General features: G+C 39.2%; 1 protein-coding gene across 12 annotated transcripts in view; it reads right to left on the reverse strand.

The window, feature by feature from the left end:
* Positions 1–470: 470 nt before the first annotated feature.
* The window catches only part of LOC128700726 (innexin inx2), a 240,758-nt gene continuing 225,263 nt past the window's right edge, over positions 471–15,965 (reverse strand). For 2 of the 12 annotated variants that reach the window (XM_070086966.1, XM_053794091.2), the window contains exons 2-3: positions 6,905–7,129; positions 2,738–4,557 (exon numbers count right to left, since the gene is read on the reverse strand). In XM_070086966.1, coding sequence (XP_069943067.1) covers positions 3,276–4,557; positions 6,905–6,990 — 1,368 coding nt within the window. In that variant the 5' untranslated portion in view covers positions 6,991–7,129 and the 3' untranslated portion in view covers positions 2,738–3,275. The other 10 variants (XM_070086967.1, XM_053794118.2, XM_053794128.2 and 7 more) reach the window with 10 other exon arrangements.

The raw sequence follows: 15,965 nt of genomic DNA on the forward strand, positions 1-15,965 counted from the left end.
CATCTCTTCTGACAAGCTTCAAACCTAAGCACTGGTGTATCACACTTAAGATAAATAAATACTGAACAGCGTTATAAATTTATAATGCACTGTCCTTATCTTTTTTTGTATGCATCTCAGTAGATAGGGTTGGGCTTATGGGATATGAGGATGCCTGTCATGTATCGTGCAGGACGCAAAATGTACCTTCCCTATATTCATAGAGAAGAACTAAATGCATGTCATACAATGCCTGTAGAGCAAAAAGTAAAGGTACGACCCACAGAACAAGAGAGTAACTCCAGTTCTTTGAGCCTTTCACCAGCATTTGATATTTAAGAGTTGTGTAGTGTTCCGTAACTTCTTACAATCACCAAGAGCACATACAAGTCAGTTATAAACTTTTACAATAAATTCAGTAATCCATGGGCATTTCCAAGCTTTTGACTAGTATGTAGAAATGGCAGTGGTTGTGGGTTTGAAAAAATATCACTTGACATTTTTTTATTTTTTAAAATAGTACAAAAAGTATCTTGATTGTCACCCTATATGACACTGATAGCAATGTCAGGTACACCATCTTGCTCTGAGCAAGACACTTTTATTGAGTTTAACAAATTATCTGGCAATGAGGGTTGAGCTATTCAATTCTCATTTTCATTCTCATTCTCACTCTCACTCTCTCTCTCTCATCAGAATAAAACAATTTATGAGTACTTTAAAAAAATTAAATCTAATAGATTTCAGAAAACATACGATCTTCAAAAATCTCAAATGCATAAATATTTTAAAACATCCAAGCAAAACTAGCAAATGCATTAACAGTGGGCATGACTGATCGGCACCAACACACTAATGACAACACTCATTTAGTCCGTGTTATTTAAACCATCAGGTAATATGCCACAATCTGCTTTAAAAGCATTCATCACATTCAAACTGCATTGCAGCAATAAATCTTAGTAAAAAATATAAAATTGTTTCCTATCAAAAAGACTTATAAATAGCTTTTCATTAAGAAATTAAAATATGAACACATACAGTACATCACACCTGAAGTCATCACACTATCATTCATGAATTGGTTAACTAATAATTTTGGCAATGTTAAGCCAACAACTATCAGACGAAGTAGGCAAACGATTAAAAAATACCACAGTCAAATGTTTGTATCACTAATGAGCCTTACACTACGAGGGAGAGGCAGCATGGGCATCCCAGTCAACAGATCTAATATTCAGATCATCACTGAAGCGAGTGTGTGTGCTTTCCCCGAGCGGCACTATAAATAAGTACTTGTGAGCCTACTGCCAACACCTATGTAGACTTTAATTACTCCACCAGGATGCTGGTGTTTGGTCTTCCATAATCCTGGTTAATGTAGAGATCGTTCGGTGTGTTAAATTTGCCCTTGGGTCCCATACTGATGTTAGGTTTTCTGTTACGAAGGTTGTCCTGATTTCTAGCATGAACGGCTCTATCAGCTGGGTCCTCTAGCATAGTCTTTATAAGTTCTGGGTCTGAGAGTCGTGTTAAGAGCTCGTAGAACCGTGCATGGCTCAAGTGTTGCTTCAGACGGTATAGTAAATAAACATCACCAATTTTGCAACAATTGACAACAGAAACTATAGTGTTGCTCACTGTGTCTTTGGCATTGAGAGGCTTGGCCACCTTAAGCATCATCAGACGGAAATACGGAAGCCACATAAAGCCTAAGAATATCAAGTATGCACATGTGATTGTAGTCAGCAAGATGAGCCATACCCATACACCAAGAAAAACTTTTTCATACAACTCCATCACTGTTAAATGACAACCAAATTTCTCTGTCCTTTGGCCAACTAGCTTGTTTACAACACCCAATTCACACTTGGCAAAAGGAGGAAAAGTCCTGGACATGTAATCCGAAAAATTAACAGGGTCACGGTCATAAGGATAGGCCATCCACCCATAATGGAGAAAGCGCCCTTGAAATACAAAATCTAAAAACTGGAAACTGATAATATCTACAATCAATGCTATAACATTACAGGTGACAAATTTGTAATAAAGTCCATTGTGAGTTTTAAGATTACAAGCAATATAGCGAGCTGCTCTGTCTACTAACTCTTTCTCGATCTGATCGTATCGATGAGAGTTCACGGCAAGGTCCTCAATAAGCTTCTTTACCTTGGGATTTTCTGAATTCTTGGAGATTTTGCGGGGGATGTAGTAAATGCCAGCTAGCACCAGTAGAGTCCAATGTATCCATCTGTAGAAGAGAAGGAATCTACGGTCTGAGCTGCCTTCCTCAACATATGGGTAGGAGAGGCATATATTTATGTAATCCAGACGGACCTGGGTTTCAGCATTGAAATGAGATACACACGTGATCACGTCACGATGGTACCAGGAATACCAAACGGCAGAAAACCCAGCCAGTAATAGCCAGAAGGTCCACTGGTAGTGCATCTTGAGAATAAGTCCATCGCAAGGGGAGGTGCATGGAGCACGTTTCTTCTTGAAGATATTCACTACATTGCCCACCAATTGGCGGATAATGTCGGTGCCACCGTGACCTATGATAGCCATCTTTCAGTTCCTGAAAAATCAATTCATTGAAATTAGGCTCCTAATCTCTTCCTACTTGATTATATCTGAAACAAAAGAGATGTTAATAGCCTTTCATAGTGTACCATATCAGTGCCCACAACCATGCCACTGTGCATCTGTCAAAAGCGGAGCCCATGCTTAAGAGGGGAGAAAATGAAAAAACAAATACTGTTCACATTTTATTAAAAACTGACTGAAGCAGAATTGTCTCAACTTGCAGATCCTTCCCTTCCCTTCCCTCCCCTCCCCTCTCTCCCTTCCCCTGAGTCTTGAGAATAAAAATGTCAACATCAAGTCTCTTAACAGAAAAGCTTAAATGCAACAACTACAATAAAATGCCAAAGACATAAATGCATAACCTGGATGTCAGCTGTTTTCTACATAAAACAAACCTTAAGTACAATAAGCATTGCTAACTATAGATTCATACATAATTACAACTTAACAATCTCCAACATTAAAACAAATTCTGTTATTCTCAATCACTTCTAATTTACACATACATACACTCTAAAAAATGTTCCCTAAATTATCATCACAATGTTCAAAATTTGAGAAAAATTCCACCAAGAGCTTTTTAAAAGCCAGCCAGCTGGTTTCACTGAACATTCTCCATTTGTACTATCCACTGATAAGTACCAAAGAATTAACTGGGCTGAAGATGTAGTTTTAAATTACAGGCTTCTAGGCTTTTTTCCCCTAATTTATTCAACTAAGATACTGGAGTTGGGTAGATATCCCCCTTCACCAGGTGTGTTAAAGAGGACATCCTGAAACTTGCCTGGGGTTTTCGGGTTGTTCTTGCGTTGACGGAGGTCCTGTCCCCCAACACCTTTGTTGTGGCCATGGTGGTCGATGGATACACTGTCAAGCATTGTGCGGAGGAAGTCAGGGTCTGAGAGACGTGTTAACAGTTCATAGTACCGAGCATGACTAAAATGCTGTTTCAGGCGATACAGAAGATATACATCTCCAATTTTACAAGTACTCACTATGTTGCAGATTGTATTCCGAATGGTGTCTTTTGCACTAACTGGTTTTGCAATCCTTAGCATTAGTAGTCTTGCCCAAGGAACCCACATTAGTGCCAAGAAGACTAAGTAAAATGCAGTCATTGTTGTCATAACTATAAGCCAGAGCCATAAAACCAAGAACACCTTCTCGTACAGCTCCATCACAGTTAGGTGACAACCCAGTCGTTCAATACGTTTATTAGTCAGCTGTACTTCATTGTGCAGTTCACAGTTGGCAAAAGGCGGGAACATTTCAGACATATAGTCTGTAAAATGCTGTGGGTCACGATTGAAGGGGTATGCCTGAAAACCATATCTCAGAAATCGCCCTTGGAATAGAAAATCAAGAAACTGGAAGCTAAAAATATCAACCAACAGAGCAACCAAGTTACATGTAACGTATTTGTAATAGAGACCATTGTGAGTCTTCAAGTTAAATGCTATGTATTTAGCAGTTCTTTCAACAAGCTCTCGTTCCAGACCATCATAGCGATGAGCATTAACAGCAAGATCTTCAATGAGCTTCTTTACTTTGGAATTCTCTGAAGTCTTGGAGATCTTCCGTGGTATGTAGTAGATGCCAGCCAGTAGCAGTAGTGCCCAGTGGATCCAGCGGTAAAAGAGGAGATAGCGTCTCTGGCCACCTTCAGCTTCCCCAGCATCTTCCCCTGCCCCCTCAACAAAGGGGTATGAGAGGCATATGTTGATGTAATCTAATCTAACCTGTGTCTCAGCATTAAAGTGAGAAGCACATGTGATGACATCTCTGTGGTACCATGAATACCAAATGGCAGAGAAGCCTCCTAGAAGGACCCAAAAAGTCCATTGGTAGTGCATCTTAAGCACCATGCCATCACATGGTGCTGTACAGGGCGATGCCCGCTTATTGAAGATATTGACAACATTGCCGACAATTTGCCGGATAATGTCAAAGGACCTCCCACTCTGGCCTGGCATTACCATTCCTCTATCTCTGTAAAGGGAGAACTACATTACTGGTTCGATCGCATCTTCCTCCATCTTCTGTATTTCACAGTATGTCAATTTCTCAATAAGCTATTTACCATTAAAATGAAAGTCTGAAAACAAATCTACTTTTATTTATCATAAATAAAAATGCTGAAAACAATTCTACTACCAGCAATATTGTCAACATAAAACTTTATCCCTTAAATAAATATATAAATATTTATATATAAACAGATGAAGAAATGAAATTAGCACATGCAAGTGAGCTGAACTGAGAAGATACACCCAATACTACAACATGCAGAACATAAAATTGACATTTACCTATTTAATTTATTTAATTCTGGTTTCTAGTGAACCTCGTTAAAGGTTCTTAAAGCCAACTGTAAAAATGAAAGGTGCATATATTAGCATTAGATTATAATTCTAGCCTAAAAAGCATCAGCTTTAAGGTTTTTGAAGATTATTTTTATCCCCTATCTGTAAGTTGAATTGTCAGCTACAGCAGATCTCTTGACTAAAGCTTTAAAAAATGGCATAGCAGCCAGCATAACAAGACAAGAAACCCTGCATGGAGCAAGACTAACATTTAGCACTATGAAGTGGGCACTAATGTGGTAACTATGGAGCTTTGCTGACACCACCCTAGCTTCAATAAAAAGCAACTTTTAAATGGGGTGACTGCATTCTAAATGACTTGTTTATTCTTGCCCCTATATTAAGAGCAAGTTTTCTGGCTGGGAAGTCTATACCACACACATACAAAAAAAAAAAAAAAAAAAAAAAAAACTACAGTACATAGCCATTTTTAAATATTTCCTGGGGTGGCATCAGCCTAGCACAATATATTGTGGTACATCTTAACATCGGTGGCAGCACATATCTACATCTGATTTAGATGCAGGGTTTCAGCTCCCAACGACATAAATCTTTGATCTTAGGTTTAATCAGGAAATGAAGTGTTCACAGTGAGAGCTGCAGGTGATGCTCTTAAGGTGAGTGCACAGAGCAACCAACCACCAGTTGTGGCAAGATACAGCCTCCAGTCATGCCACATTCCACTCACCCTTATTCTTCCCAACACAGTGGACTTGTGTCCTCACCCTTTTCCCTCGCCCACTCTTGCCACAATTTATCACACCCCTTTACCACTTTACTGTTTTAACAGCATAATAACACACAACATGCGCATCCTCTACAAACCAGGATATTGCGCATTAAGTACTTTTTTAATCATTTCAAAAAATTTAATTGGAATAGTTTGAAAGAAAATTCCTATACACAAAAAAATAAGATAATCTCAAGACTAAAATTTTGTTCATTAATAAATTTTATCAATACTTTACCTTGTCCAAATTTCTCCCTTTAATTCTAATTTCCCATCCCTAATTTTGAACCTGCAATGGTGGGACCAGCAACATTAATGACAATGAGCAATATCAGAATTAATAAAAGCTTCCATCAAGCTTATTATTATTAATTATTATTAAGCAAAAACATGTGTAGCACTGTATAGTAAAATGGAGAAGAAAAATAATTTGATAACATGGCTCATTTTTTATTTAAAAAAAAATCTGGTTTAATATAAAATATCCAACATTCCAGAAATTATATGTGTACTCTAATGTTTGGCAGTACGACTCATTGCCATCTGTCCAGTAAATATTTTTTTTTCTTCTGTTGTGCAGGATAATCTGTTGTTTCAAGCAGGGAAAATTTTTCAACATCCATGCTAATGAATATCAAAATACAGTACTATAAATTATAAAAAAGCTAGAATAAGATAATCAATAGCCATTAAAACAGAAAAATGCATTTTTTTATTCGTAGGTCTGAATTGCCAATTAATTTTGTTTTGACAATATGAAAGCATAGTATTTTCTACTTCTCAACATAGGAAAGATAATTTACTTATGTAGTTTTAGTATTTTATTATCCCCACGAATTTATTCAAAGCAGAATTAAAATAAAGTTAAGTGGGCACATAGCAGGTAACAAAAAATTGTGCCTTCATTTATTTTTTAATTAACTCAAATATATTATTCTGCCAAAGTTTCAGCAATAGGTTTTTCTTACTGAGCAATTAATTTGGAACTTATTTTTCACTCCCACACTAACTACTGAACTTCTCTCATTTACCAAATTAGGTAATAGTATAAATTTAATGACTGAAAAGATGGTTCATAGCTAGTCTTGATTAACGTGTGATAAATTAACCGTCAATTGGCCAAGCATGGATGCTGTACACTAATGAACATGCAACTTTTGTCAAGTGAGTATCAGAACTTTGAACCATCTTTTTCCATGCATGTGCTTCAGTGTGTCAGCAGTCACTGCAGTTCCTAACTAACCTTTGGGGTTGAGGCTGTTTAGGTTTGGTGGATGCCGAGTCGTAGGATGCCAGAAGCTGACGCAGGCTGAGGTCGACGTCACTCATGTGCTGTGATGTGGTGGAAACATTGCATCAGTGTAATGACCAATACGCCATCGGGACCTGCGTCTCACCGACGCTCCGTTTATCTCCAAGCTCCTCCACTTTCTCGCCTCTTCTTGCTGTCAGAAGTACCTCATCACGCCTGCAAAGCACGAGAAGCTATAGTATGCATTAAGCACCTGCTGTATTAATTAAATAAAACATGCTTATTATATTGGCTGTTCAATAGCTTATGAATATTCAATGACAAATGAATCCACAAGAATACTAAGTACCTTATATTTCAATCACCAATGAGACCTTTTCACCAGATCCTATTTTCTGTTTTATTGTTGCATTATTGACCAGTGTTTGGAGGTAGTATACATTAAGATTACATTGGGAAATTTTGAGCTTACTAAAGTTTAAAGATGCAAAGAAAAAAGTAGAGAATATTTTCATTGGCCATCTACTACTGCCAAACAACAGCAGTACCTTCTGTCCAAAATCAACCTGAGGTGATTATATAGGTAGCAAAGATGTGAGAAAGGTGGTAGATACTACACAGGTGTAAAGATATCAGAAGGTTACCAACGAGACTGCAAACCTACCCTTCATAAGGCCATTCAAGTACAAGCATTTAGTTTTGCTCATATTTACTAAAAAAAAGCTCTTTAATAATAATAATAATAATAATAATAATAATAAATAATAATAATATCTTTATTTACAACAAGTACATATACATGGTATACAGTCCTAGCTGACAACAATGACATACTACTATATAGAAAGCCGCTTGTTATGTATGCTCCGCATGTCGGGCAAATTAGGTCAGTGTCCCAGGATGCGACCCACACCAGTCCACTAACACCCAGGTACCCATTTTACTGATGGAGAACATAGACAACAGGTGGAAAGAAACACGCCCAATGTTTCTACTCTGGCTGGGAATCGAACCCAGGCCCTCGCCGTGTGAAGGGAGAGCGTTAGCCACCAGGCCACCAGAGCCCCATTAAATTAAAATACCATGTATACTAGGATTTGGTATAAAATGTAGCAACAATCACTGCCATTTGGTTTGCCTCCTCTGAACCACATTTCTGCAAGCACTCTCGGCAGTTCCCTCTCCTTCATATTTCCAGCATATGTCAGCAATACACAAATAACCCGCACATAAAAGAGAAGCTTACGACGTTTCGGTCCGACTTGGACCATTGACAAAGTCAATGGTCCAAGTCGGACCGAAACGTCGTCGTAAGCTTCTCTCTTTTATGTGCGGGTTATTTGTGTATCGTTCCAGTCACGGTATTGTGCCTTTTTTTGTTATTTATGTCAGCAATTACCGCAGTTCCTGCGCGGTATGACCCTAGTGGGTTTACCGCTTGGTTTTGATTATAATAATATCCTCAATTCCTATATCTATTGGGACACCATTGTCCAACACTTTCCTTATCACCATACATACTATACCCACAGTAAGAACAATGGAGCAATACACTACACATCAGACATTAGCATAAATCCCCCAGATTTCAACAAAGAAACTGTAAATATGCCCATACATGCAACACCTGGGTCTGATTCATTGAACTATAAAAGTGCAAAATACTACAGTAAGTCCACTCTATTCCCCAGACTTCGCTAATTCATGTAACAAATGCAGTCATGGGGTATAATCCATAAAATAAGGAGAATAGGTATAAGAGGAAAAGGTAAACGTATATTAAATTGTGAAAAATAACTATTATTATTAATCAAAAGAGAGCGCTAAACCTATGAGGGTCATAAAGAGCCAAAATAACAAAATCTGCCCTTAGCAAGGTAAAAAGTTCAGACCCCAAGGCACAGTCCTGGCACCTTCACTTTTCTCATTCTTATAAAAGACCTAGATAAAAATAATAGCCATACTTTCTTATCTTATAATGGCAATATCAAAGTAAATATGAAAGTCACTAGTAGAAGATAGAAAAATTGCAATCAGATATCAGTCAAGCTTGCAACTGAAAATAAGGTGTTCTGGGGTGACAAATTCCAACTGTTTTGCTATAAAAAATAAGGCCACCCGTGGGGAGAAGTTTCCTTTAATAAATGCCTGAACTGTGCACCGGTATCCTTATCCACAGCTTGTCAGGATCACCACACCATTTACAACCAAACACAAACATGCTTTCAAAACCGGGTTTGAATAACTTTGCTGCTGAGTACAGTAACTCACATACCCACTTATAGGACAAAAGCCAAATTATTATTATTATAATCAAGGGGGAAGCGCTAAACCCGGAGGATTATACAGCGCCTGGGGGGGGGATGTGGAAGGCATTCAGGCTTAATTCGGGGAACTGGAGCACAGATCCAATTCCCTAAATCAAGAGCCCCTCACCAACATCAAGGAACCTTCCTTGAGGGGACAAAAGCCAAAGCAGTCATTAAAGGGGTTGACAAATTCAAGAGTTTAGAAGCTGCTCCCATTACAGTTTCTAACATAACCTCAAAATTTAAGTTTTTTAATTGGTCAAGCTTCTGGCAATGTAATTGTTGACCCCCGCATATTGTAGTGGCCAACCAACCATCTAAGAGAATCTTATTACTAATATTACCGCCTATATATCGCTATTTCCAGGTTTCTCTATAGATCTGCACCCTTCAAGGTAGATTCCTTGATGCTGATGAGGGGCTCTTGATCCTAGGGAATTGTATCTGTGCTTCAGTTCCCTGAATTGAGCCTGAATACTTTCCATATCTCCCCCCCCCCCCCAGGTAAAACAATCTGACGAACACGTGATTATATTTTAGGTCGAGCCTATATGACCGGCAGCCAGAAGTGTCTTGTTCTTTTATTTTTTGGGGCAGACGTGTCTATAAGTTCTTATGAGACATGTACAACAGTTAGGTATATTTATTCCAAAACATCTGGCAATCTTTATTGTGGAAAAGTTTCGTCGGCCAGTGGCCTCTTCAGTCCAATACAGAGACGAACGGTGGAAAATGAGGAGTTTGAAATAATCAGTCCCTCAGCCTGGAGTCAGTGTTCAGTCCATCTCGAGAAATGTACAACATAAGAAGGAAGAAGAGGCAGGACCCACTAGTAGCAAGACTGTAAGCATGTGAAAGCTCCCTCCTTCTTAGGTGGATGTGACCTGCACCTGACTAGCTTGGGTCAGTGGCTTAAGCCGGTAGGTGACTTGGACCTGCTTCGCATGGGCCAGGGGAAGTGCTGCAGTTTTCCTTCTTTCTTATATTCTTATGTAAATGTGCTTTTACATGCTTATGTAAACTTAAAGGTATGCGACTACCGTGTAACTAGTCTAACGAACATCACCACCCGACTGCCAGCCAATTATATTGCCAAAAAGTCACATCATTAATCTGCATAGCTGGAGTCTACCAGACAACTTTCTAGAAGCATTCACGTCCATTCTAACATCTAATAAATATTAAATGAAACTGGTTTGCCGTTTTACCATAAATGTTCTCATAAGGTTGACGAGAACAAAGGTGCAACGTTGCACTGCTCCGTTTTGATGCCCGAATGCATATACATGTAAATGGAATAATCTATAAAAAACTGATAATTTCAAGATTTTATTATTAATTATTATTATTACTATTAATTATATTATTATTATTACCATTAATGGGAAGCGACTGGGGAATGGAAGGCAATCTGTTTAATCCGAGGATCGAACAGATTGTATCAAAATCTAACTTCCCCTGATAAGTCAAGATATAAATCACTGGAAGGGGAGGACAATTCAGACTATTCGGGTCAAGAACAGACTCTTCGGGTCAAGAACCATTCACCAGCATCAAGGCAAACCGTGGTTAAACACACATGAATACACAGAACATTGTATTATGGAAAAATTTCTGTCTGGGACTGTTCACTCCATACATGGAACATAAACAAGGTCCCAGGACCGAAAACATTTCCACAATAGTGTCCCAGGTGTTTGTTCATGTGTCTTGAACAACAGGTCCTCACCATGGCAAATTCCAGTGATGGACCTGATAATGGTCCAGCACGCAACGAAACATCCTCTGAAGCATTGTGTTAACTGTTCAAGCCACGTTATTATCACTTACGTTTCTGCATATTAATGGTATTATATACCGACAAGGATGTTAACGAGACAATATGCGGTCTATGGCATTTTACCGAGACGTTATTGCGCCAGGTCGACTCCGCCAGGAACTTTCCTCAATTCTCGAGAATGGATCAAATCCCCAGTGCACCAATAAATAAAAGGCCACGAACCGCCTATAGTCTTGTAATTTATCCACCAATGTTAAATAATGTCCAGCTCCGCAGTGGCGAGTGTTCAGAATTAAATACTCGAGCTTAAATGATATTCACACTAACTCCTAGCCAGGCAACAGCACTACAGAATGTACTTACTGGCAGTAATATCGACTACAGTCTGGTTAATATACACACGGTAAATTAAGGGGTCATTTATATACTGGGACATATACGTATATATTAAGGCAACAACATTCCGCCTACCTGGGGGTTTTGTCAAGACAATATAATCGTTACTTAAAAAATTTATATAGGGAAGCGTGTGGAAAGTATTAGATAGTAGGCGGTGGTAGATAGTAATATTAGTAAACAGTTTTTACTACTAGTAATAGTAGACGTAGTAGTAGTAATAGCAAGAAATAATATTAATAGGTAGCACTATAATAGTAGTAGTAACAGTAGTAGCACAGCAGTAGTAGTAGTAACAGTAGTAGCATAGTAGTAGTAGTAGTAACAGCAGCAGCATAGTAGTAGTAGCAGTATAGCAGTAGTAGTAACAGGATAGTAGTAACAGCATAGTAATAGTAACAGTAGCAGCATAGTAGTAGTAACAGTAGCAGCATAGTACTAGTAACAGTAGCAGCATAGTAGTAGTAACAGTAGCAGCATAGTAGTAGTAACAGAAGCAGCATAGTAGTAGTAACAGTAGCAGCATAGTAACAGTAGCAGCATAGTATTAACAGTAGCAGCATAGTATTAACAGTAGCAGCATAGTAGTAGTAACAGTGACAGCATAGTAGTAGTAGTAACAGTAACAACATAGTAGAAGTAACAGTAGCAGCATAGTAGTAGTAGTAGTAACAGTAGCAGCATAATAGTAACAGTAGCATCATAGTAGTAATAACAGTAGCAGCATAGTAGTAGTAGTAGTAACAGCAGCATAGTCGTAGTAGTAACTATCAGCATAGTAGTAACAGCACAGTAGTAGTACTAGTAACAGTAGCAGCGTAGTAGTAGTAGCTGTAACAGTAGCAGCATAGTAGCAGTAGTAATAACAGTAGCAGCATAGTAGCAGTAGTAATAACAGTAGCAGCATAGTAGCAGTAGTAATAACAGTAGCAGCATAGTAGCAGTAGTAATAACAGTAGCAGTAGTAATAACAGTAGCAGCATAGTAGCAGTAGTAATAACAGTAGCAGAATAGTAGCAGTAGTAATAACAGTAGCAGAATAGTAGCAGTAGTAATAACAGTAGCAGCATAGTAGCAGTAGTAATAACAGTAGCAGCATAGTAGCAGTAGTAATAACAGTAGCAGCATAGTAGCAGTAGTAATAACAGTAGCAGCATAGCAGTAGTAATAACAGTAGCAGCATAGTAGTAGTAGTAATGACAGTAGCAGCATAGTAGCAGTAGTAATAACAGTAGCAGCATAGTAGCAGTAGTAATAACAGTAGCAGCATAGTAGCAGTAGTAATGACAGTAGCAGCATAGCAGTAGTAATAACAGTAGCAGCATAGTAGCAGTAGTAATAACAGTAGCAGCAGTAGTAATGACAGTAGCAGCATAGTAGCAGTAGTGATAACAGTAGCAGCATAGTAGCAGTAGTAATAACAGTAGCAGCATAGTAGCAGTAGTAATAACAGTAGCAGCATAGTAGTAGTAATAACAGTAACAGCATAGTAGTAGTAACAGCAGCAGCATAGTAGTAGTAGTAACAGTAAAAGCATAGTAGTAGCATCAGCATAGTACTAGTAGCAGCAGTATAGTGGTAGTAGCGGCACAGTAGTAACACAACAGTAGCATAGTAGCAGCAACACAGTAGTATCAGCACGGTAGTAGTAGTAGTAGTAGTAGTAGTAGTAGTAGTAGTAGTAGTAGTAGTAGTAGTAGTAGTAGTAGTAGTAGTAGTAGTAGTAGTAGCAGCAGCAGCAGCAGCAGCAGCAGCAGCACTACCACCACTACTAGTAGCTGTAGTAACAGCAGTAGCAGTAGTATTAGTAGTGGTAATATAGTAATATAATTATAGAAGTACAACAGTAGTAATAGCGGTATGGTGGTATAACAATTATAGTAGAATTATTACTATTACAGTAGTAGTAGTATTTTATAGTAAAGTAGTATTTTATAGATTAGTAGCAGTATAGCAATAGTAGTACTAGTTTTATAGTAGTAATACTAATATAGAAGTAGTAATTTATTAGAGTAGCAGTAGCTTTTTTCCAGGGCGAAGTGCTAAACTCTTAGGGGTCCATACACAGCCTGTGGAAATAAAAGGCACATCAGGTTCGATCCAAGAAATGGGAGGACAGGTCCAATTTGCACCAAGAGCCCCTTACCGGGATCGAGAAACCTTCCTCTTTAGAAGTGGTAGCAGGCAGTATTATTACAATCAAAACTAGGCGCTAAACCCACAGGGGTCTGTAGTAGTAATACCTGTCACAATAAAATGTCGCAATAGTTGCTCACGTGTCCTTTTACCTAACATTGTCGGTAATCCTACCAACATTATTACGGATAGTAAGTCTCCATCGAGGAGCTTTCGATCCAAGAAACTGGACCTAACCTCCCCTTCCCTGGCTCGAACCCGAGTGCCTCCCATTCCCCCGGAATGGTAGGTGGGAGAAGTAGGTAGCAGAAATTTACGGTAGTAAGTAGTGGTAGTGAAGCAGAATTCCTACTAGAATCAGGGTAATAAAGCTGCGCTTATTGGACTGCACTGGTGGGAGCCTTTGTTTCATAACTAGTGAGGTCAAGATGGGACCTTGCTGCGCTAGATAAATATTTAAACAATGAGGAGCATCCACTTGCAGTCGTATGAATAATATATCGACGCTTTAGCGCCTGCATAAAACCGCTAATAAAAATAAATGATAATCGTTTCTAACTTCCACAATTCGTTGTGAAAGTATTTCTTTTATATTTTGGAAATTATTGTTGACCAGGCTAGTTTAAGAGCGACGTACACACAACAGCTGGAGCTAAAACTGGGAATTTGTCACTGCTTCACAACTTATCACAACATTCTCACTTCACCAGATGAATTACGCGATGAAAAACACTATATGACAGAGGCTCAAGCTTGGATATCCTCAAGCCTAGACATACAATGCCTCAATTATGGCCACCACTTGAAAACTGCTCGCAGTTACACTTGCCTTCTGAGCAGAGGGCTTGGCCAGCAGTAAGTTCGGCCATCACTGATCATTATCAGCTGAAACAAAGTGTACAGATGCTTGCCTCCACCAGTACTTTACATAAGAATCACCTTCTAAATACACTTCACATTAAACAAACTAGTGACTTCTTTGTCTCCAAGCTCATCCCCCGTTTTCTGTGGCTTTGTAAGGCTCGACCAGAGGCGGTCGCCAACCTCAACACCGTACACTTCCATCCACAGTATCTAGATGGATCACTTACACAGCTACGAGTACTCCGTATCCACTATTTTCACTGGCCAGCGAGACAACACCATACGCGTCGATCTACAAGACTTCAATGCCACACTGCAAATAATCTTTTTGAGGTTTGGGGGGGGCCGAGTCGCACAAGCTTACCTGTACCGTACTGGGCTCGCCCTCTAAAGTGTGACCGGCGGAGGCAACACCCAGAGCTCGGCTCTGCCTGCTGGAATGTATTCCCTGGTGCCAGTCAGCATTTTTAGCCTTCCACTAACTCTAGTGCAATCCGGGGATTCAAGAGTGTTACACTGTCAGTGGAACTGGTCATATACTTCATTGTGTTAAGCTCAGAGTGAGAGAATCACTGTTGTACAGGCAGTTTCTGTATAAATTATAAAATCCTTGGGCTACTGAATCATTTGAATCCCTCCACTTAGTACTGAGATGGCTGTGATTGGCTGAGGCTCAGCCAGGGGTGGAGCCAGGCTGGAGGAGGGGGAAGGGAACTCTGGGGAGAGGGTAGGAGAATATGAGAGGGAACATGGAGGGCGCTCGCTACAGTATTACTACCGACCGCATTACTATTGCCAGGCTTGAGAGTCCTTTTAATCTATCTCGTTTAATTTATATTACTCATGACTAAGTTAGCTCACATCTCTCAGCTCAAACAAATCACGGTTGGGATATTATGTTAGGAAATGTATAGAGACGGAGAACGTGAGGGAACAGAATGTGGGTAGAACTTTCGGCCTGTAACATTGCCTACGATTCGCAGGCAGGCCAGGCTTTTGTGTAGTCAAGAATACGGAGATAATATTTCCTCACTGGCCCAGTACAAGTACAAACATTTCCGATGCACTTCCTTCGTTTGAGATAGTCGTGAGATAGTGAAAGTAAACCTAGTTATCATTAATGACATCCACTGTTATGATGATGCGACAGATTGCAATGTTGCATCACAAGGAGAGAGGAGCTGTACGGAAATCTTGAGAAAATGAATTTGCATACCTCTACGTATTTGTTATTTAGATATCAGTATGAATACAAAGGCACGTGAGTGTACATAAACACCTTGCAATAATTAACAGGACAACAGTTGAATACATTATTATTATAAGGTTGACTTTATTGGGTTATCATAAGTACATAAGAAAGAAGGAACACTACAGCAGGCCTACTGGCCCATGCGAAGCCATTGACCGAACCTAGTCAGGTCAGGTCACACCCACCCACACCCACTCACGTATTTATCAAACCTATTTTTAAAACCCACACAACGTTTTAGCTTCTATGACGGTACTCGGGAGTTTGTTCCACTCATCCACAACTCTATTACCAAACCAGTGCTTTCCTATATCT

Source organism: Cherax quadricarinatus, chromosome 20 (assembly GCF_038502225.1).
Source record: "Cherax quadricarinatus isolate ZL_2023a chromosome 20, ASM3850222v1, whole genome shotgun sequence".
Lineage (NCBI taxonomy): Eukaryota > Metazoa > Arthropoda > Malacostraca > Decapoda > Parastacidae > Cherax > Cherax quadricarinatus.